The sequence below is a fragment of the Nothobranchius furzeri genome, chromosome 12, assembly GCF_043380555.1.
Source record: "Nothobranchius furzeri strain GRZ-AD chromosome 12, NfurGRZ-RIMD1, whole genome shotgun sequence".
Taxonomy (NCBI): domain Eukaryota; kingdom Metazoa; phylum Chordata; class Actinopteri; order Cyprinodontiformes; family Nothobranchiidae; genus Nothobranchius; species Nothobranchius furzeri.
In genome coordinates, this window is record NC_091752.1 from 71,301,476 (window position 1) to 71,325,099 (window position 23,624).

At 43.5% G+C, this 23,624-nt stretch overlaps 2 protein-coding genes across 4 annotated transcripts in view; both read right to left on the reverse strand.

Annotated features, from left to right (window-relative positions):
- Positions 1-894: 894 nt before the first annotated feature.
- Positions 895-23,624, reverse strand: part of syt5a (synaptotagmin Va) — a 27,022-nt gene continuing 4,292 nt past the window's right edge. For 2 of the 3 annotated variants that reach the window (XM_054750868.2, XM_054750869.2), the window contains exons 2-10: positions 22,978-23,135; positions 15,688-15,702; positions 14,182-14,363; positions 13,730-13,816; positions 9,950-10,117; positions 9,694-9,861; positions 9,487-9,604; positions 9,279-9,412; positions 895-1,832 (exon numbers count right to left, since the gene is read on the reverse strand). In XM_054750868.2, coding sequence (XP_054606843.2) covers positions 1,623-1,832; positions 9,279-9,412; positions 9,487-9,604; positions 9,694-9,861; positions 9,950-10,117; positions 13,730-13,816; positions 14,182-14,363; positions 15,688-15,702; positions 22,978-23,128 — 1,233 coding nt within the window. In that variant the 5' untranslated portion in view covers positions 23,129-23,135 and the 3' untranslated portion in view covers positions 895-1,622. The remainder of the gene's footprint in view (positions 1,833-9,278; positions 9,413-9,486; positions 9,605-9,693; positions 9,862-9,949; positions 10,118-13,729; positions 13,817-14,181; positions 14,364-15,687; positions 15,703-22,977; positions 23,136-23,624) is intronic. The other variant, XM_054750871.2, reaches the window with a different exon arrangement.
- On the reverse strand, positions 11,910-13,645 carry LOC107392666 (ATP synthase membrane subunit k). The gene is given in 1 exon segment (XM_070543024.1): positions 11,910-13,645. A coding segment is annotated over 1 exon segment (177 nt). The 5' UTR covers positions 13,460-13,645; the 3' UTR covers positions 11,910-13,282.

Consider the following 23,624-nt stretch of genomic DNA (forward strand, 5'->3'; position numbering starts at 1 on the left):
GGCATTACTCTTAGATACGCTAGGGACTAGCAGCCCTCGGCTGGTCATTGACTGGTTCACACGCTCCCTCTGCTGTCTATTAGCATGGATAGGCTAGCGTTAGCATCGGAGAGGCTAGCCATTAGCGTGCCTAGGCTGGCCACTAGCTGGATTTCCTACCCACTTGAAGGACTTTAAGCATGGATAGGCTGGCATGCCAGCCTAGGCATGCTAATGGCTAATCTCTCCAATGCTAACGCCAGCCTATTCATGCTAATGGTCCATCAAGGGGGTAGGAAATCCAGCTAGTGGCCAGCCCAGGCACGCTAATGGCTAGCCTCTCCAATGCTAACACCAGCCCATCCAGGCTAATGCTAGCCTATCAATGCTAATAGACAGCAGAGGGAGTGTGTGAACCAGTCAATGACAAGCTGAGGGCTGCTAGTCCCTAGCGTATCTAGTAGTAACGCCGGTAAAGGTGCTACTTCTCAGTAAGCAGCGCCAGCCTCTCAGTTACCGGCGCCAGCTTATCAGATCGGTAGTTTGCTTCAGAATTTATATAGCCTCCTGCTGCTGGGCAGTAGTCTTAATTTTGGCCCCCATACCACGCCATATATTCTATTCACATGCATGAGTCAAGGACAAAAGAGGACACCCTTATAATCCAATCTGTCACTGGTCACTCTGATTTAGGACACACACACGCACACACACACACACACACACGCACACACACGGTTCATAACTGGATCTCTGGCAGCAGGCTGATTATTCCCCCTTAGGAAGAGAGGCCTGGGTTAAATCGTAGAGAATAATCTGATTATGACATAAATGGTCGATGATACGGCGGTCACAAATCAGCTGACCGTCTGACCTTCAGCCTGCGTTCAGACGAAAGGCATTAAAGCTCACCGACGCAGTTTCCTGTTTATTTACTCGTGTTTGTTACACAGGAAGTGACACCAACAGGTTGGCGTGATTCATGAAATAAACAGCGATACACAACTTCATCAACACTACCACCCACAACACAAATCGGACACTTGTTTGTCCCGTTCGAGCGCGATGAGAAAGGTCAAAGGTTAAAGACAGACTACAGCCATGAGGTTTTGGTTTTGAAAAGCTGAGTTTTAAAGAAGAGGAGAACTAGGATGAGAAAACCAGCTCAACAACAACAGAAGCTAAAAGCCTCGCGTAACCTAACATCTGGAGGTGCCAGCTGCTGAAAGTCACACAAATAAAAGCGTTCAGCCGCTACAATAAATCATCCTCATCTAATCTGAGCTTAAATAATACAAGCAATGGACTGCAGACTATTCTGGTGGTGAGAGGTGGCTTCAGAGGAAGTGGCTCGCTACAAGCCACGCCCAGCCAGCGGTGAGGTAACTGTGGGGGTGTGATGAGGAAGATTATTTAACTATTAATGAAAAACACGTCTGTGGATTCCAAAAGCACAAGTCCAGGAGAATGCAGGATTTAGTTACAGTCATCTACAGATTTATGCTACAGCACGGTGAGAATGAAACCAGCGTCTGTCTCCAGGGATTTTACAGAAACAGCTGCTGGATCATCAGGCTGCAGATGTGGTGGAACAGTTCCCACATCTGAAACACGCCTAACACGGCTGTTCACATTAGGGGGGGTTAGCGGATGGGGGCCTTCAGAGCAGCGTCCACCTCCTCCTCTGGTTGCAGTGTGTGCCACTGAGCCACTGGGCGTCTGGGATTGGCCAACATATCGGACCAATGACGCAGTCCAACGCCGGAGGCACCGTACCCGATCCAGCACTTGCCGATGGGGTCGTTGCTACCCAGTTTGTCGTAGTCGTACACGGTGATCAGCAACTGGACTTTCTGTGTGGAGACAGAGGAGACGGGTACTTCAGTTTCCCTCAGCCTTACTAGTCAAACACAGAGACGTGTAAAACGGGTGCACACGTAGAAAGGTCGCCTCCCTTTAGACTTCTCACCTGTGCACAGGTAGAAAGGTCGCCTCCCGTTAGACTTCTCACCTGTGCACAGGTAGAAAGGTCGCCTCCCTTTAGACTTCTCACCTGTGCACAGGTAGAAAGGTCGCCTCCCTTTAGACTTCTCACCTGTGCACAGGTAGAAAGGTCGCCTCCCCTTAGACTTCTCACCTGTGCACAGGTAGAAAGGTCGCCTCCCTTTAGACTTCTCACCTGTGCACAGGTAGAAAGGTCGCCTCCCGTTAGACTTCTCACCTGTGCACAGGTAGAAAGGTCGCCTCCCTTTAGACTTCTCACCTGTGCACAGGTAGAAAGGTCGCCTCCTTTTAGACTTCTCACCTGTGCACAGGTAGAAAGGTCGCCTCCTTTTAGACTTCTCACCTGTGCACAGGTAAAAAGGTCGCCTCCCTTTAGACTTCTCACCTGTGCACAGGTAGAAAGGTCGCCTCCTTTTAGACTTCTCACCTGTGCACAGGTAAAAAGGTTGCCTCCCTTTAGACTTCTCACCTGTGCACAGGTAGAAAGGTCGCCTCCCATTAGACTTCTCACCTGTGCACAGGTAGAAAGGTCGCCTCCCTTTAGACTTCTCACCTGTGCACAGGTAGAAAGGTCGCTTCCTTTTAGACTTCTCACCTGTGCACAGGTAGAAAGGTCGCCTCCTTTTAGACTTCTCACCTGTGCACAGGTAAAAAGGTCACCTCCCTTTAGACTTCTCACCTGTGCACAGGTAGAAAGGTCACCTCCCTAAAGACTTCTCACCTGTGCACAGGTAGAAAGGTCGCCTCCTTTTAGACTTCTCACCTGTGCACAGGTAGAAAGGTCGCCTCCTTTTAGACTTCTCACCTGTGCACAGGTAGAAAGGTTGCCTCCCCTTAGACTTCTCACCTGTGTACAGGTAGAAAGGTCGCCTCCTTTTAGACTTCTCACCTGTGTACAGGTAGAAAGGTCGCCTCCTTTTAGACTTCTCACCTGTGCACAGGTAAAAAGGTCGCCTCCCTTTAGACTTCTCACCTGTGCACAGGTAGAAAGGTCGCCTCCCTTTAGACTTCTCACCTGTGCACAGGTAGAAAGGTTGCCTCCCTTTAGACTTCTCACCTGTGCACAGGTAGAAAGGTCGCCTCCTGTTAGACTTCTCACCTGTGCACAGGTAGAAAGGTCGCCTCCCTTTAGACTTCTCACCTGTGCACAGGTAGAAAGGTCGCCTCCTTTTAGACTTCTCACCTGTGCACAGGTAGAAAGGTCGCCTCCTTTTAGACTTCTCACCTGTGCACAGGTAAAAAGGTCGCCTCCCTTTAGACTTCTCACCTGCGCACAGGTAGAAAGGTCGCCTCCCATTAGACTTCTCACCTGCGCACAGGTAGAAAGGTCGCTTCCCTTTAGACTTCTCATCTGTGCACAGGTAGAAAGGTCGCCTCCTTTTAGACTTCTCACCTGTGCACAGGTAAAAAGGTCGCCTCCCTTTAGACTTCTCACCTGTGCACAGGTAGAAAGGTCGCCTCCCTTTAGACTTCTCACCTGTGCACAGGTAGAAAGGTCGCCTCCCTTTAGACTTCTCACCTGTGCACAGGTAAAAAGGTCGCCTCCCTTTAGACTTCTCACCTGTGCACAGGTAGAAAGGTCGCCTCCCTTTAGACTTCTCACCTGTGCACAGGTAGAAAGGTCGCCTCCCTTTAGACTTCTCACCTGTGCACAGGTAGAAAGGTTGCCTCCCCTTAGACTTCTCACCTGTGCACAGGTAGAAAGGTCGCCTCCTTTTAGACTTCTCACCTGTGCACAGGTAGAAAGGTCGCCTCCTTTTAGACTTCTCACCTGTGCACAGGTAAAAAGGTCGCCTCCCTTTAGACTTCTCACCTGTGCACAGGTAGAAAGGTCGCCTCCCTTTAGACTTCTCACCTGTGCACAGGTAGAAAGGTCGCCTCCCTTTAGACTTCTCACCTGTGCACAGGTAGAAAGGTCGCCTCCTTTTAGACTTCTCACCTGTGCACAGGTAGAAAGGTCGCCTCCTTTTAGACTTCTCACCTGTGCACAGGTAAAAAGGTCGCCTCCCTTTAGACTTCTCACCTGTGCACAGGTAGAAAGGTCGCCTCCCTTTAGACTTCTCACCTGTGCACAGGTAGAAATGTTGCCTCCCTTTAGACTTCTCACTTGTGCACAGGTAGAAAGGTCGCCTCCTGTTAGACTTCTCACCTGTGCACAGGTAGAAAGGTCGCCTCCCTTTAGACTTCTCACCTGTGCACAGGTAGAAAGGTCGCCTCCCTTTAGACTTCTCACCTGTGCACAGGTAGAAAGGTTGCCTCCCTTTAGACTTCTCACCTGTGCACAGGTAGAAAGGTCGCCTCCTTTTAGACTTCTCACCTGTGCACAGGTAGAAAGGTCGCTTCCTTTTAGACTTCTCACCTGTGCACAGGTAGAAAGGTCGCCTCCTTTTAGACTTCTCACCTGTGCACAGGTAAAAAGGTCACCTCCCTTTAGACTTCTCACCTGTGCACAGGTAGAAAGGTCACCTCCCTTTAGACTTCTCACCTGTGCACAGGTAGAAAGGTCGCCTCCTTTTAGACTTCTCACCTGTGCACAGGTAGAAAGGTCGCCTCCTTTTAGACTTCTCACCTGTGCACAGGTAGAAAGGTTGCCTCCCCTTAGACTTCTCACCTGTGTACAGGTAGAAAGGTCGCCTCCTTTTAGACTTCTCACCTGTGTACAGGTAGAAAGGTCGCCTCCTTTTAGACTTCTCACCTGTGCACAGGTAAAAAGGTCGCCTCCCTTTAGACTTCTCACCTGTGCACAGGTAGAAAGGTCGCCTCCCTTTAGACTTCTCACCTGTGCACAGGTAGAAAGGTTGCCTCCCTTTAGACTTCTCACCTGTGCACAGGTAGAAAGGTCGCCTCCTGTTAGACTTCTCACCTGTGCACAGGTAGAAAGGTCGCCTCCCTTTAGACTTCTCACCTGTGCACAGGTAGAAAGGTCGCCTCCTTTTAGACTTCTCACCTGTGCACAGGTAGAAAGGTCGCCTCCTTTTAGACTTCTCACCTGTGCACAGGTAAAAAGGTCGCCTCCCTTTAGACTTCTCACCTGCGCACAGGTAGAAAGGTCGCCTCCCATTAGACTTCTCACCTGTGCACAGGTAGAAAGGTCGCTTCCTTTTAGACTTCTCATCTGTGCACAGGTAGAAAGGTCGCCTCCTTTTAGACTTCTCACCTGTGCACAGGTAAAAAGGTCGCCTCCCTTTAGACTTCTCACCTGTGCACAGGTAGAAAGGTCGCCTCCCTTTAGACTTCTCACCTGTGCACAGGTAGAAAGGTCGCCTCCCTTTAGACTTCTCACCTGTGCACAGGTAAAAAGGTCGCCTCCCTTTAGACTTCTCACCTGTGCACAGGTAGAAAGGTCGCCTCCCTTTAGACTTCTCACCTGTGCACAGGTAGAAAGGTCGCCTCCCTTTAGACTTCTCACCTGTGCACAGGTAGAAAGGTTGCCTCCCCTTAGACTTCTCACCTGTGCACAGGTAGAAAGGTCGCCTCCTTTTAGACTTCTCACCTGTGCACAGGTAGAAAGGTCGCCTCCTTTTAGACTTCTCACCTGTGCACAGGTAAAAAGGTCGCCTCCCTTTAGACTTCTCACCTGTGCACAGGTAGAAAGGTCGCCTCCCTTTAGACTTCTCACCTGTGCACAGGTAGAAAGGTCGCCTCCCTTTAGACTTCTCACCTGTGCACAGGTAGAAAGGTCGCCTCCTTTTAGACTTCTCACCTGTGCACAGGTAGAAAGGTCGCCTCCTTTTAGACTTCTCACCTGTGCACAGGTAAAAAGGTCGCCTCCCTTTAGACTTCTCACCTGTGCACAGGTAGAAAGGTCGCCTCCCTTTAGACTTCTCACCTGTGCACAGGTAGAAATGTTGCCTCCCTTTAGACTTCTCACTTGTGCACAGGTAGAAAGGTCGCCTCCTGTTAGACTTCTCACCTGTGCACAGGTAGAAAGGTCGCCTCCCTTTAGACTTCTCACCTGTGCACAGGTAGAAAGGTCGCCTCCCTTTAGACTTCTCACCTGTGCACAGGTAGAAAGGTTGCCTCCCTTTAGACTTCTCACCTGTGCACAGGTAGAAAGGTCGCCTCCTGTTAGACTTCTCACCTGTGCACAGGTAGAAAGGTCGCCTCCTTTTAGACTTCTCACCTGTGCACAGGTAGAAAGGTCGCCTCCCGTTAGACTTCTCACCTGTGCACAGGTAGAAAGGTCGCCTCCTGTTAGACTTCTCACCTGTGCACAGGTAGAAAGGTCACCTCCCTTTAGACTTCTCACCTGTGCACAGGTAGAAAGGTCGCCTCCTTTTAGACTTCTCACCTGTGCACAGGTAGAAAGGTCGCCTCCTTTTAGACTTCTCACCTGTGCACAGGTAGAAAGGTCGCCTCCCTTTAGACTTCTCACCTGCGCACAGGTGGAAAGGCCGCCTCCCTTTAGACTTCTCACCTGTGCACAGGTAGAAAGGTCGCCTCCTGTTAGACTTCTCACCTGTGCATAGGTAGAAAGGTCGCCTCCCTTTAGACTTCTCACCTGTGCACAGGTAGAAAGGTCGCCTCCTTTTAGACTTCTCACCTGTGCACAGGTAGAAAGTTCGCCTCCCTTTAGACTTCTCACCTGTGCACAGGTAGAAAGGTCGCCTCCTTTTAGACTTCTCACCTGTGCACAGGTGGAAAGGCCGCCTCCCTTTAGACTTCTCACCTGTGCACAGGTGGAATGGCTGCCTCCCTTTAGACTTCTCACCTGTGCACAGGTGGAATGGCTGCCTCCCTTTAGACTTCTCACCTGTGCACAGGTAGAAAGGTCACCTCCCTTTAGACTTCTCACCTGTGCACAGGTAGAAAGGTCGCCTTCTTTTAGACTTCTCACCTGTGCACAGGTAGAAAGGTCGCCTCCTTTTAGACTTTTTACCTGTGCACAGGTAGAAAGGTCGCCTCCCTTTAGACTTCTCACCTGTGCACAGGTAGAAAGGTCGCCTCCCTTTAGACTTCTCACATGTGCACAGGTAGAAAGGTCGCCTCCTTTTAGACTTTTTACCTGTGCACAGGTAGAAAGGTCGCCTCCCTTTAGACTTCTCACCTGTGCACAGGTAGAAAGGTCGCCTCCCTTTAGACTTCTCACATGTGCACAGGTAGAAAGGTCGCCTCCTTTTATTCTTCTCACCTGTGCACAGGTAGAAAGGTCCTCCCCTGTGACAGTCCAGAGGGGTTCAAATGAAGGCAACTGGACTTCTTTGGTTTCTTGAAGACGCTTCGCTTCTCATCAGAGGAGCGTTGTTAATTCTGACTGGAATATGAGTCAAGCTTATAAGCGCTGTCTGTTGTTGCTTAAGGAGCAGAAACTACATATGAATACCTCTCCTAGTTTCTGCTCGTTAACCAACAATAGACAGGTAGAGACTTCTTTTCTACCTACAGGTTTTCTGTCCCACTTAGTCTTTGCTAAATGATTTGGTTCTCATGTCGTGAGGGTTCCTGCTCCAGATCTTTTAGCTCCATCACAGATGTTCGAAAGCATCTAGATAAGAGCTCTGAGAATAGTTCAGTGTTTGGTTCTGATCTGTTCTTGGTGTTTCCAGCTGGGTTTTCCTGTTTCCTGTAACTGACAACAAAGCCAGTCCAGAACACAGCCAAGCCTGCTCCATGTGGGCCAAGAGATCATTTCTCTTGTGCTTCATTTTGTGTCTGACTTTATCAGAAAGCTCCAGTTTTGTTTCATTTTTCCAAAAGATGTTCTCCAAGAACATTGTTGGAACAAACGTGGCTCATCAACATAAATGTAGAAGAATTCCAGCATGGCTTTCAATCATTTGCTCTCAGCAGAGTTGTCCTCCTCAGTCACCGACCTTTGACTCCTTTTTGGCTGAAACACTGATGGATGCTGTGATGTGACTGATGTTTCTTGACTACGGTGTCTAAATTGATGAAAGTAATCTTATGCTTCTATCCTTCTCTAGCCTAGCAACCGAAATCCTCCATTCCTACATTTTTATCTAGTCTTAGCTCCTTTTTTCATCTTGATTATTTGATGTATTTATTTGTATTGGTGTTTTTTTTTTACCTTGAGAGTCTTGAAAGGCGCTTGAAATAAAATGTATTACTATTATTATTGTTTGCAGATGACACGTGTTTTATTCATGCTGTGATTGATTATAGGAAATATGAAACGTGAAATGACTAAAGTTTAACGGGACATATTAGGCAATACTCACCTTTTGCATTTTTTGTGCAGCCATGTGGGTCTCTGCTGCTTCTCTACGGAGGTGTTTGAAAAAATACCCATTTGTGACATCACAAACAGGGAAGTTGGAATAGAGCCACCTCTCAAATGCAGAAAGAGCAGCGGCTCTACTCTGAAACCCTTCCAGATATCCAAACATTTAGCAGCCAATCAGGGGATTGGTGGGCGTGGTCAGCTCAGGCTTGTTTTCTTAAGGTTGGTTTATGCTTGACGCGTCCGCGAGGTCCGCACGGCTCCGCGCGGAAAAGTTGCATCATTTTGCGTCATTTTAAATACCACGCCCTCCACCGCGTCTCCGCACGGCCCAAGATTTCCGCAACGCGCACCTCGGAAAATTTCTAACCACGCGGACGGTCAGACGCGGAAAAACATGGCGGACCGGCACGGCAGAGGTTGGTAAATACAGACATTTGAATGATTCAGCTCTCAGAGATCACCGTGATCAACATGTTGTTAATAATTCTTGGAGAGAAATAGCTCGCACTGTCGGAAAAGACGAGAACGCTGTTAAAAATGCTGGAATGCCATGTTGTAAACAGTGATTTCTACTTCTACTATGGTGTAGTGTTGGATGCATGCTGTAGAGCTCCATGCTGCCCCCTACAGTTTGGGAGAATATTGGCTCACCGCAGAGACGAGCCGCACGAACCATAAACGCTGCGAGTTGTGAAGCGCGTTCCAGCCGCGAGCCGCATCACCGCGCTGAAAGTGAATGCGTCAAGCATAAACCAAGCTTTAAAGTGAAAGGGCCTTGAAACGGCTCATTCTGGAAGGTCCTAAAACTGTCTAGAGTAAAACTGTTGGCATCTCTGAGAGGATTTTAGAGCAAAAACACTTGATGATGTGTTGTATTGACCAGAAAACCATAACCACTTAAAAACTCATAAAATTCCTTTTTTAAAAAGAAAAGTGACAGAAGGGAAAAAATAAACATATTTTTCTCCTTTTTTCCTTAAATGCAGCTCATAACCAGAAAAATGACTACCCAAAATCCGTCAAGGACTGTTGGATGGTTGATGGTTGGGAATACTTCACTCGAATAGAATGCTTTCAAACAGAAAGTGTTTGAGGAGAGATGTGCTCCAACCTGGATCTGGGAGAAGGGGATCTCAAAGCTGAAGCTCTCGTTGAAATAAGGATTCAGCGTGTTTTGCTTGACCGATGTCTTTTTCTTCTTGATCCGCTTGCCGTTGTGCTGCAGCACCACCTTGACAAAAGGATCTGAACCAGAGACATGGGTCAACAGAGACATCCAGTGGTACTCTCCATAATCAGTAGAACCATGCACACAGTACCTGACAGCCCTCCAACATCCATCTTCTTCAGGTTCTTGGCTTCCATGATGTTAACAGTTAGCTTGCCAGCCGTGGGGACGTATCGGAGGGAAATGCAGATGTCGCCCAGCTTCTCTTGCTGTCGGGGACAGAACACACACATGACCCGTCACCTCATTAAAGTTAATAACCCTTGCATATTTTCAGAGTGACGAAAACTAAACATGCCTCCTCTTTTTCTCCTCCAACTAAATCCTTCCATTCGTGTATCGGCTGTCCTAGGTCGATGCTGTTCATCGGGATCTTTATTTCGCCGATGACGTCGTGTTTACCAAAACGATCAAAGTCGAAAACTTGCAGCACCAGCGTCTGACCGCCCAGCTCACTGTAAGGTATCTGTAGAAGTAAAATGTTGACAGAATAAACGTGTTGAATCCCAGCATGCCTCTGAGAGCTTTGGCAGCATTTGAACAGGTGTAGATACCTTAAACGTGAAGGTCTCGTTGAAGACAGGGCACAGGTTCTTGCGCTGGACCTTTGTCTCAAACTTCTTTTTCTTGTCTGGAAGCATGTAGACTTTTACGTAAGGGTCCGAGGTCCCACCCATGTCCATAGCTGGAAGGTCCTGAGCTTGGAGGATGCCCACTATCAGCTGCAGAGGTAAGAGAAGAGAGAGAGACATGAACAGAAGAGTCATGGAGTTCAGTCTCAGCAGAAAACGCGGAGCGAGCATCAGCCCAGATGTCCAGAATCTAGCAGGATCTGATTTTAAAGTACTGGCCTTCTGTTCGAGGCCTGAGCCGGGCACATGCTGCATTTAGTGCGAGTGTAGCAGAACAGTGATAAGGGAAAAGAGTGCACCATGTTGTATTTAGTCCACAGAGACTTGTCTGAGGATGTGAGTGCATCCTGAATGCAGCTAACCACATCAGTGTCTCATTAGCACTAAGTCCTCTCAGTGAGAGGTCTGCACAACTGCTCTTTCAAAAGATCCATTAGCAGGACAAGAATGCAAGAACAGTAAAATGCACGCATGTGTGTAAAAGTCTGTGTGTGCGCTCTCCAAAACATGTCCATGTGATGGACAGCACAAACGGAGTCACCACTGCAGTTAGCAAGTCTGACGCATTGATAAAATGTTCCAGTTCACCAAACATCAGACAAAGGCTCAATGCATTCATTCACACTATTTCAAAGAGGAGGACACAGGGGCTAGGTCCTGTTGGAGACCAAAGTGCGTCTAATGGTGAAGCCATTTCCTTAAGTGCTTTGTTTGTTGCACCATCTGTGCTGTGTGCAGAGTAATTGCCTCCATAGCCATGCAGCCTCCGGGGTGGTATAAATAACGGGCAAACCACAAAGACTGTTATCCCAGCAAATGCACAAGCGTCTGGGTTTAATGAATCTATTTCACACTAGATAAATTACAGTTCTTGCAGAAATGCTGTTTGAATGCTGGATACTGCAAATGGCAGCTGAAGCTGCTTAAGAACTGAAGCTTAAACTGAGCTAAAATGTCAAAATGAGCTGAATGTTTTTGAACGTTTTGGAGCAAAAATCCTTAACGAGCCCAAAAAGTAGAAGAAGAATGGAGAAAAAAATCCTTATCAGCAGAAAACTTTAATCTCTGAACATAGTTTAAAAAACACTGGGCATCTGAAACATTTAAACAGCTGGTATTTCAGCAGGAGGAGTTTAATAATTACATTTTCACACTGTAGCGGTCACACTTTATCGCGTTAGACGACTGCAAATTAAATATGACCAATAAGATGTGATTATTCCATATAAACATGAAATATCAATCTGATCGATCTTTGAATGTTTAAGCAGAAGATTATAGTTACTTTGCTTGTTCAGGGATCATAAACACACTTCGTATTAATTCAGACAGAGTCAGGTATTTAGTTAAAAATGAATTTTATTCTTTTCTAAACTAATGATGATACATGACAAGAAATAAATAATTATTTTGACGGACACGGCACTAGGTTTATGTTTACATCCACCAGCCACTAGAGGGCGTCCTTGTACTCTTTTAGTGCACTGTAATAGATGTGGTCCTAGCAGAGTTTTGTTTGTGACTTTTCAGTCTTAAAAATCAGCTCTCACCACTCTATACCCGCAGTGTGAGACCTGTTTCACACTTCTAATGTTAGGCGAACTACAGCAACTATATTTTGAGTAGATTCATGAATTATGGCTCAAAACGAAGGAATATCAGCGAACATAAGGTACGATGGGAACAAAAGGGGATCCAAGACTGGACCTTGAGGCAACCCGTTTGACGCTGCTAGACTTCTCTCTGACATAAGATCATATCCACTTTAGAACCACTCCTAAATGCCAGAGAAGTTCTCTAACCTGTCTAAATGTGAACGTACGTTCTATGTGGAGCAGGTCTTTGGACACACGGAGGAGCCAAAAGTCATAGTTCATCACCCGACTCAATGTTCTCAGTAGTTAGAAATGAGGCAGATGAGTTTGTCTGGGCCGCTGATCAGGACGTCTTCTATAAATTGTCTTTGTTGTTAACATAGATCACATATGTCAGAGTCATGTTATGTGGCCCGCGAGATAAATATCAAAAATATATAAAAACTGGCCCGCTGGCCGATTTTACCGCAAAGACTACAACTCCCATGATGCTTTGCGGCGTCAGCGCGGAGCCAACGAAGCCCCCTCCTTTGTGTTTTTTCAGCGCCTGCTGCCGGTGTCTGCAGCTCCGCTGTCTCGGACAAACTACACTCCTCTCACTCAGCGCCGAGTTCACTCAGCTGTTTTCTGACGTTGAAGCCCAGAAACGGAGATTCTAGCCGCTCAGTAATGTGTTCACGACTGAAAGAGAAAGTTTTCCAGCTAACGTCCAGACAGAGCTGATATAACTCCAGCGAGCAGCGACACGCTCAAACCAGCACGGCTCTGTGGTTGTGTTTCCTCCCCGACACACAACGACGTGGTCAAGCTGCTCAGACATGTTCATCAGCACAAACCTATGTGAGCACCTGTTGTCATCTAATGTTGTCATTATTATGATGAAGATGAACAAAACAACAGGAGTCTCCTCCTCAGCTCAGATCAACCCCATGATGCAGGTATGTGGCTGGAACAGGTGAGCATCACAGTAAACCAGTGGAGCAAACTGAGCTTTAAATATGTTGGTTTGATGCTCTTTTTCTGCTCCAAAACATGAAAGTTAACAGGTGAGATGTTGCATTTTCATTTAAGATAAAATGATATTTTTATGTTGTTGTTGGCCCGTGAGAAAAGATTTAACCTACAGTAAACAGGAAGTGGAAAGGCTGCAGATAGATGAATAGAATAGAAAATCCCTTTATTGTTCCTCAGTGGGGAAAGCTAGACGTCACAGCAGCGATGACACGTATTACAGGAGAAGAAAGGAGAATAAACAATAAGAAAAATGAATAAACAAGAAAACATAAATCCTGAATAGATTTTAAAAATGCTGATTATGCCACAAGTAATGAATACCACTGATGCCTTTTATTTAAAACTGACTTGCTCGTGTGTAATTTGGTTATTCCACATTCAGTGTTAATGCAGAAATATGTTTGTTTCCTAATTAAAAGTTCAAAATTGCATTTATGTTGATAAAGAAAATGGGCAAATTTGCCGTCACTTTTTCAAAAAATATTAAGTTTGGCCCTCGACTCCGTCCCAGAGTTTCATTTCGGCCCCGTGTGAGTTTGAGTTTGACACCCCTGACATAGGGAAACCAAACAGTTAATTACAAGCATCTCCAGCTGCTCTCTCCTCCCTTCCATCTGTAAGAAACAGCTGTCAAATGGAAACATGACTACTTTTCTGTGACAGCAGGTTGTTTCTTGGGCCTCAGTTTGAAGAAAAGGAAGATTGCTGCAATGCTGGCTTATGTGGCCAAAACACAATTCCGCCGTCCTGTGATCGTGGATGGGTTGAAGTATTTGGCAACTCCGGTGAACTGGTGCTGAGTTCCGGCGTCGTGTCCACCCATGATGGATTAATTAACAAATGGTCCTGCCACAGAGGAGATACTTTCACACACGACCCCTGTAGTAAGAGAACGAACCAGTTACCCTTCAACAGAGGCCGCGATGCTAACGAACCAGGAAGTCCCTTCTAGAAAACAACAGGTCCTTTTCAGACATCTACACCCCAAGAGAGCAAGTTCCAGTCCTCAGTTGTGAAACCACGGTTTTATGTTGTGGCCCGGATGTTTTCCATATCGTTGTTGATGCAGAACAAACGTTTAGGATTGGAGTACCTGATTATCAGTGAAGTTGTAGTCCAACGTGTACTCCAGTTTTCCCAAGGATTCCTTTTCCTCCTCCTCCTTCCCTTCCTCTCCCTCCTAGAAGAAACACAATCAAACTTTGCTTTCAGCAGTGAAATCATCAGGTTCAGAGAGTGACGGACAGACCGCCGGGAATTCCCGGGACAATTCCTGGTGACCTGCCCACCAAACTGGCCCACTCCCCCTCCTCCTCCTTCCCCATTGCTGTACTAAGCCCCCCCCCACCCCTCCACCCCAGCCCCCTTGCACCTGCGAATCTCCCCACCACTAAGATTACCACGCCTGATATTCAGTCCTAATTTGATTCAAAGCCAAAAGGCCCTGTGTTTGTGTGCTGAACTGAACCAAAACCTACTGAATTATAATCGAGGCTTACGGATCCACCACAGCATCTTGCACTGATTGAAACGATCAGTTCTTACCTTTTTCTCTTCTGCGTCTTCTCCCTCCTTCTCCTTCTTTCTACGTCCGCGTCCTCCTCCTTTCCTTTCTCGGGCCTTGGGCTTCTTGGTCTTATTGAAGCACTTCTTGTAGATGCAGAATACCAGACAGGCAACCAGGGCAAGAACCACCACAACAATGGCCCCCACAGCCCACATGGGCACTGGAGAAGGGAGAAAACAGGTGAGGCCAGCTGATGTTTTTACTTTAATGATTTTCCTTCCAACAGTGAGACATAAGACTGCTTTATGATTATGACTAACAAATAATTTTTAGCTTGTTTTTTGGGTTAGGGTTAGACCCACATCCAATCAGATTGCTGCGTCTTCAAACAGCTAGCCTGTTAGCATCTTAGTCATTCTACTGTTTAAACACTCCTCAATGCTAATTAGGCACACTAGTGGTTGACTTGAACCAACCTGAATGTAAACGTCTATGCAGATGACTGTTAGATTTAATACAAACAACAATATCTTAAATCTGCTCCAATCTCTAAAATTTCATTGAACCCCTGAGATTATTTCATAAATCTTTCCTCTTTCGGTTTGACAATAGACTGCTGCTTTACTCAACTGGATGCTGACCACCGGAGGTGCTACGTTTAGCTGCTGGTGGTAGCTGTTAGACTGTTGGAGGGACCGGTGGCGCCAGTGCTTGGCAGCCTCACCTCTGTCAGTGCGCCCCAGGGCTGCTGTGGCTACATCGTAGCTCATCACCACCAGCATGTAAATGTGTGTGAATGGGTGAATGACCGTGGAGAAACAAGGGCCTGGGCAGGATTCGATCCGGGTGAGGCCTGGGGAGGAGACTCCCGGGTGAAAGTCATGCGTGCTAACCAGTCAGCCAAAGGGACATCCTCTTGGCCAAGTAGCCCGGGCGCATGATCAATCGGGTCACAGTGACAGGACGCTCACACTGCCACATTGTGAAGCACCTTGGGGGGTTGGGGGACCCTTTAAGGCGCTATACAAATACAGGTCATTTACCAAATGTAAATGTAAAAAAGTCCACACAAAAGAACATGTAATGTGAATAATGTAGGTTTTTATTAGCTGGTTTATTGATGCAGCAGGAACCTCTCAGTAAACTTTGGTCAGGGCTGAGCTCATACAAGCCATTGGGTCAGCTGTCCTGCAAGAAGTAAACCGTACTCTTCCAAAATTTGCTCATTCAAGAGTTTATCTACAACATGTGAGTCATTAATTATTTCTAAATCTAATGGGCCATGAGCCTCCAAATCCCACAAATTAAATTACAGTCATTATGTTAACTTGTAAATGTTAGGCAGCTCCACATGTTAGCGTGGTTTGACTACAACTACAATTAAATATTCTCACCTTTCAGCTTGTTTTTTGTTTATAAAAGCTTCTGTTGTACACTTTCAAGTACTTTTCTGTGTGAACCTCTCTTTTCTTTCAAAGGAAACGTATCAAACAATGGAGGAAAAACATGGTGTGAATAAAGTGTAAGACGGGAGATGGACTTACTCTTGAGCTTATGATCTGGAGAAGCAGGACCGATTGGTCACATGAGGGAAGAGATGAAAGGAGACAGAATGAAGGAAGGAAACATCAAGTTGGTGAAAATGAAATACGGTAAAAACATTTAGAACCGTTATAATGGTCCGAGGGCCACTCACAAAAAAGCCCCAGAAGCCAGAGGTCCGGCCCGGAGGGGAGTTGGAGGAGGGGGGGGGAGGGGGGGGGGAGTATTTTTGTTTTGACCCTTGGCTGTAATGCGCATAACTCACAATCTTACAATATAAAGAAGGACAACACCTCTTCCTTCCCCTCCAGCTCGGCTGTGTGACCAGAGGGAGGGGGGCCACAAAAATTAATATTTACCCCCATGTTTACGTCTGTATGTTTACATTTATTGTCTTAATGTTTACATTTACCCTCATGTTTATGTCTGTATGTTTACATTTATCGTCTGTATGTTTACATTTACCCTCATGTTTATGTCTGTATGTTTACATTTATCGTCTGTATGTTTACATTTATCGTCTGTATGTTTACATTTATCATCTGTATGTTTACATTTATCGTCTGTATGTTTACATTTATCGTCTGTATGTTAACATTTATTGTCTGTATGTTTACATTTATCGTCTGTATGTTAACATTTATCGTCTGTATGTTAACATTTATTGTCTGTATGTTTACATTTATCGTCTGTATGTTAACATTTATTGTCTGAATGTTTACATTTACCCTCATGTTTACGTCTGTATGTTTACATTTATCGTCTGTATGTTAACATTTATCGTCTGTATGTTTACATTTACCCTCATGTTTACGTCTGTATGTTTACATTTATCGTCTGTATGTTAACATTTATTGTCTGTATGTTTACATTTATCGTCTGTATTCTTACATTTATTGTCTGAATCTTTACATTTACCCTCATGTTTATGTCTGTATGTTTACATTTATCGTCTGTATGTTTACATTTATCGTCTGTATGTTAACATTTATTGTCTGTTAGTTTACATTTATCGTCTGTATGTTAACATTTATTGTCTGAATGTTTACATTTACCCTCATGTTTATGTCTGTATGTTTACATTTATCGTCTGTATGTTAACATTTATCGTCTGTATGTTTACATTTACCCTCATGTTTACGTCTGTATGTTAACATTTATTGTCTGTTAGTTTACATTTATCGTCTGTATGTTAACATTTATTGTCTGAATGTTTACATTTACCCTCATGTTTATGTCTGTATGTTTACATTTATCGTCTGTATGTTTACATTTATCGTCTGTATGTTAACATTTATTGTCTGTATGTTTACATTTATCGTCTGTATGCTTACATTTATTGTCTGAATGTTTACATTTACCCTCATGTTTACGTCTGTATGTTTACATTTATTGTCTGTATGTTTACATTTACCCCCAAATTCCACTACCTCCGCTCCGCTCCGACACGAACGCCAGAGCAAAATTGGTCCCGTTGTAGTCAATCAGAGCAATTCCACTACTGCGGCCGTGCTCCGGCAATGCGGCGCCGTGCGCCGCCCTCTGTTTCGGCATCCAGCAAAAATAGAATCAATCCTATTTTCGCCGGACGCCGGAGCACCTCCGCAGTAAATGGACAGAAATCACAACCGCCCAACAGGAAAGGGAGCAAGCACAACTTCCGTTTTTCACAATAAATCGATAAACAAAAGGCGTTTTTTGTTTCATGTGCACAGGTTTAACAACTTTTGACAACTATCAATGGCGGCTGAAGTTTAAATGCACAAAAGTAAGCCATAAATACAGTTTCCACTATCAAAGTAGTCACACTTTGTTGATCCAAACACTGCTGATCTCTCAACACAAATGATGGGCAGATTAAACAGTTCATGCCGATGCTTCTCCCACACAACGGGTGTTTAGATCTAACTTCCGCGTTTATTGCTCGGACTGTATCGCAAGATCTCGAAAATCCCGCGCATGCTTGTTTGCCCATCTCAAGTCTCCGCACCGGAGCGGAGCCGTTGTAGAGCGGGTACAAAAAAAATTGAGTTAGGAAGCGAGCGGCTGCGGAAGGCGGGGGCGGACCGGAGCGGAGCGGAGGCAGTGGAATTTGGGGGTTATCGTCTGTATGTTTACATTTATCGTCTGTATGTTTACATTTATCGTTTGTATGTGTACATTTACCCTCATGTTTACATCTGTATGTTTACATTTATCGTCTGTATGTTTACATTTATTGTCTGTATATTTACATTTATTGTCTGTATGTTTACATTTACCCTCATATTTACATCTGTATGTCTACATTTATTTTCCGTATGTTTACATTTATCATCTGTGTGTTTACATTTACCCTCATCTTTACGTCTGTATGTTTACATTTATCGTCAGTATCTTTACATTTATCGTCTGTATGTTTACATTTATCGTCTGTATGTTTACATTTACCCTCATGTTTACGTCTGTATGTTTACATTTATCATCTGTATGTTTACATTTATCGTCTGTTTGTTTAGATTTATCGTCTGTTTGTTTACATTTATCGTCTGTATGTTTACATTTACCCTCATGTTTACGTCTGTATGTTTACATTTCTCATCTGTATGTTTACCCTCATGTTTACGTCTGTATGTTTACATTTATCGTCTGTATGTTTACCCTCATTTTACGTCTGTATGTTTGCATTTATTGTCTGTGTGTTTACATTTATCATCTGTGTGTTTACATTTGCCCTCATGTTTACGTCTGTATGTTTACATTTATCGTCAATATGTTTACATTTATCATCTGTATGTTTACCTCATGTTTAAGTCTGTATGTTTACATTTTTCGTCTGAATGTTTACATTTACCCTCATGTTTACATCTGTATGTTTACATTTATCATCTGTATGTTTACATTTATCATCTGAATGTTTACATTTACCCTCATGTTTACGTCTGTATGTTTACATTTATTGTCTGAATGTTTACATTTACCCTCATGTTTACGTCTGTATGCTTACATTTATTGTCCGTATGTTTACATTTATCATCTGTGTGTTTACATGTACCCTCATGTTTACGTCTGTATGTTTACATTTTTTGTCAGTATGTTTACATTTATCGTCTGTATGTTTACATTCATCGTCTGTATGTTTACATTTATCGTCTGTATGTTTACATTTATCGTCTGTATTTTTACATTTATCTTCTGTATGTTTACATTTATCATCTGTATGTTTACATTTACCCTCATGTTTATGTTACATTTATCATCTGTATGTTTACATTTTTCGTCTGAATGTTTACATTTACCCTCATGTTTACATCTGTATGTTTACATTTATCATCTGTGTGTTTTTTTCTCTTTTATTTCATTCACAATGTATAAAATAAACACAAACAAATACATGATACATTAACATATTGAAAAAAACATTTGAATGAAAAGGAGCAGATAGAAGAAAAAATCTTATGATTTCTGCCCCTTTTTACGAAATAAAATTATCCGCCAAAAAAACACAGTGTAACCTCAGTCACTTTCTAATATTTTCACATCTAATCTTTGACATTATAATTCTCCTTTTCATAATTACTAAATACATTAGATTTTATAGATGTTTTAAATATTGCAAGTGTAGTTGATTCTTTACATTTACCCTCATGTTTACGTCTGTATGTTTACATTTATCGTCTGTATTTTTACATTTATTGTCTGTATGTTTACATTTATCATCTGAATGTTTACATTTACCCTCATGTTTACGTCTGTATGTTTACATTTATCATCTGTGTGTTTACATTTATCGTCTGTATGTTTACATTTATCATCTGAATGTTCTCATTTACCCTCATGTTTACGTCTGTATGTTTACATTTATCGTCTGTATGTTTACATTTATCGTCTGTATGTTTACATTTACCCTCATGTTTACGTCTGTATGTTTACATTTATCATCTGTATGTTTACATTTATTGTCAGTATGTTTACATTTACCCTCATGTTGACATCTGTATGTTTACATTTATCGTCTGTAAGTTTACATTTATCGTCTGTATGTTTACATTTACCCTCATGTTTACATCTATATGTTTACATTTATCATCTGTGTGTTTACATTAAACCTCATGTTTACGTCTGTATTTTTACATTTATCGTCTGTATGTTTACATTTACCCTCATGTTTACGTCTGTATGTTTACATTTATCATCTGTGTGTTTACATTTACTCTCATGTTTACGTCTGTATGTTTACATTTATCGTCTGTATGTTTACATTTACCCTCATGTTTACGTCTGTATGTTTACATTTTTTGTCAGTTTGTTTATATTTATCGTCTGTATGTTTACATTTACCCTCATGTTTACGTCTGTATGTTTACATTTATCATCTTTATGTTTACATTTATCATCTGTATGTTTTTATTTACCCTCATGTTTACATCTGTATGTTTACATTTATCGTCTGTATGATTACATTTACCCTCATGTTTACATCTGTATGTTTACATTTATCGTCTGTATGTTTACATTTACCCCCATGTTTACGTCTGTATGTTTACATTTTTTGTCAGTATGTTTATATTTATCGTCTGTATGTTTACATTTACCCTCATGTTTACGTCTGTATGTTTACATTTATCGTCTGTATGTTTACATTTATCGTCTGCATATTTACATTTACCCTCATGTTTACGTCTGTATGTTTACATTTATCATCTTTATGTTTACATTTATTGTCTGTATGTTTACATTTACCCTCATGTTTACGTCTGTATGTTTACATTTACCCCCATGTTTACATCTGTATGTTTACATTTATCGTCTGCATGTTTACATTTACCCTCATGTTTACGTCTGTATGTTTACATTTATCGTCTGTATGTTTACATTTATCATCTGTATGTTTACATTTACCCCCATGTTTACATCTGTATGTTTACATTTATCATCTGCATGTTTACATTTACCCTCATGTTTACGTCTGTATGTTTACATTTATCGTCTGTATGTTTACATTTATCGTCTGTATGTTTACATTTATCATCTGCATGTTTACATTCATCCTAAGAGTGCTCATAAAAGGTATCTGGGTGATCACATCAGATCATCCCTTTATTCCTCCACACCAACACAACCAGACCACCGCTATAGCCACACAGCAACAATCTGGCTAGAAGAGCAGCTTCCAGCGTGATCAGAGCTAAAACGCTGGAGAACATTAAGGCCCCAAACTCATCTACGTGCTGTCTGGACAACCAGCCAACTAACTTCTTCTAAAATGTGTTTAGCTGCTTAAAAGCTGATGTAGTGAAAACTGTAAACTGTTCCTGAATGTCAGGTATTTTCCTACATCACTGAAACTGCTGCTGTTGAGCCTCTTCTAGAGAAAATGAAACTAGATCCTAAGTGATGAAGAACCACAGACCATCTCTAACCTCCCTTTCATGAGAAAATGGCTGAAAAAGCTGTTATGATCCAGCTGAAAAGCTTTTTAGAGACAAACACCTGCTAGATAGTGTCCAGTCAGGCTGTAGACACCACCACTGCACTGATTAAAGCATTACATGATATTCGTCTAAATACAGATTCAGTGTTTGGAGCAAGTTAAGGACTGGATGCAATCAAATCTCCTCCAGTTAAACAAAAACAAGAGTGACGTTATTCTCTCTGGAGATATGAAGGACAGGATGGAGGTTACTGCTCAGCTTGGCTCCAGAGGAATAAAGACAAAGACCAGGTTAAAAATCTTGGTGTTACCATTGATTCAGACCTGAGCTTCACTGGCAGTGTTGGGAGTAATGCAGTACAAAAGTAATTAATTACTGTAATGCATTGCTTTTTGCTGTAATGTAAGGCATTACAAGAAAAGAAAATGGTAATATTTACTCGGTACAGTTGTCAGTAACGCAGTAATTACAACGCATTTTTAAACCCAGAATCAAGATGTGGGTTTCCTAAAAATTCAAATTGCGGGAAGCCTGAAAAAAGATCCAGTATCCACATATATGACGTCATTTATGGAATCAGCGTTGCGGGCAGAGAGGACGCAGCGGTAACGGCTCAAATACTCCAGCTGCGTCCTGCACGCGGCCGCTGTAACATTCACAAAATAGCTTCACTAAAACAACATAATTCACTTGCGATCGTTCATGTCAGCGCATATTCTCTGGTATTTTGTACTTTTCTGACGTGCTTTGCCTCAGCCGAGTTCATAATCTGGGCCCCGGTGATTTCAACTCATTACTGCTGGAGCGCCGCGCATGTGAAGATCCCTTTGGCTGATAGAAAGTAGGAAGTCTAGGAAACAGTTTTTTCTGGAAGACGGAGACAACATGCAGCATGCAGGAAGGTTAGAGAGAGAAAGGGCCGGAAATTATTCACATAAAACCAAGAAAACCAAACAAAGTGCTTGAGAAGAAAAAAGTAGGCAGATTTATCCCCAATACACATTTTTACCAGTGAAAAGCAATAATATATAAGCATTTAATATTTATACATGTGATAGAATCAGATCACCCCAGAAGGCAGTCCCACATCCAGGGCCGTATCAAGGCATTTGGGGACCAAGGCTAATATAGGCTGGGAGCCCCCACCACCTCACTCCCTGCTCAGTTAATATAAGATGGCAGCGTGCTGAGAGTACAGATTGTTGTTGTTTTTATTTAGTAAACAATCATTTTAAAGCACTGTTATTATATCTGACTGTTTTTAACAGCAACCCTAGCTCAGACACCACATCACCTTCCACATAAATGTCATGAGCTCACTGAGCGTCACATGACCAGATTCATACTGAAGTTATTTTGGTGAAAGTAACTTAAAGTAATGCAAAAGTAGTGTAATGCCTTACATTTTCAAATCAGTAATATTGTAATGTAATGAATTACTTTAAAATGAGGGTAACAAGTAATAAATAATGCATTACAGTTTTGAAGTAACTTGCCCAACACTGGTCACATGAAGGCTAGAACTAGATCAGTGTTCTATCATCTCCATCAAATATCACTACTCAAAGGTCTCATGTCCAGGCCAGACCGAGAGAAACTCATTCATGTGTTCATCTCCAGGCTGGACTACTGCAATGGTCTCCTCTTACCAAAAAAAGGTGTGAAGCACCTGCAGCTTGTTCAGAACGCTGCTGCTAGTCTTCACAAGAACCAGGAGAACCGAACACATCACCCCTGTTCTTAGATCTCTGCACTGGTTACCAGTAAATCACTGCGCTGTGTGTGTGTGTTGTTTTAGCACTCCTTACTGCCTCCTTTCTGAGAGCTGTGTCTAAGCGAGTACAAAGACAGGTAAACAAGACAGGTAAACAATCTTACTTGGCAGGTGAGTGAACTCATTGAAGAACTTGTTCTTCATGCTGGTAAACTGGTGGTTGGAGTGGTGTGAGGGGGGAGGTGGAGGTGGGCGGGGCTCTTCCTCCTCAGCCTCCCTTTTGAGGCGCACCCCTGCCATGTCCACCAATCGCATTGTTGGTCTGGAAATCAAAACACAGCAGACATCAAAAGGTCTTGTTCACCATCGGGTCATAAGAAGACGGTCCCTTCTACAGTATGTCACAGGTGTATTACTGTTCATGGCCCCGCCCACTTTGACCACCCATGAGAAAGTTGTTTTTATTTGGTGGCCAGGAGAGAGCAGAGCGCACTTCAGCTAGTAGAAGCTGACCTTTCTCCAACGGTTTGTTGCCATGTGGAGCATTTCCTCCAACAGCCTCACTAATATCATTCCTACATTTAAGTAAAGTAGCCTCGTTGCTCACATTTCAAATTGTTTACCTAACATGTGGCTGTATTTAGAAATGTGTGTTCCCTCGACAGGACACACACATCACGGCCTGCAGAGCTGTGAACTGGTACCGCGGCTCCAGGAGACCGCAGAGCCCCGAGTTTAAACCAGACTGGTGGGTAGGTAAGACAAGTGTCCATGCTTTTGTAATATCTACCAACACACGTTTACTAGACGA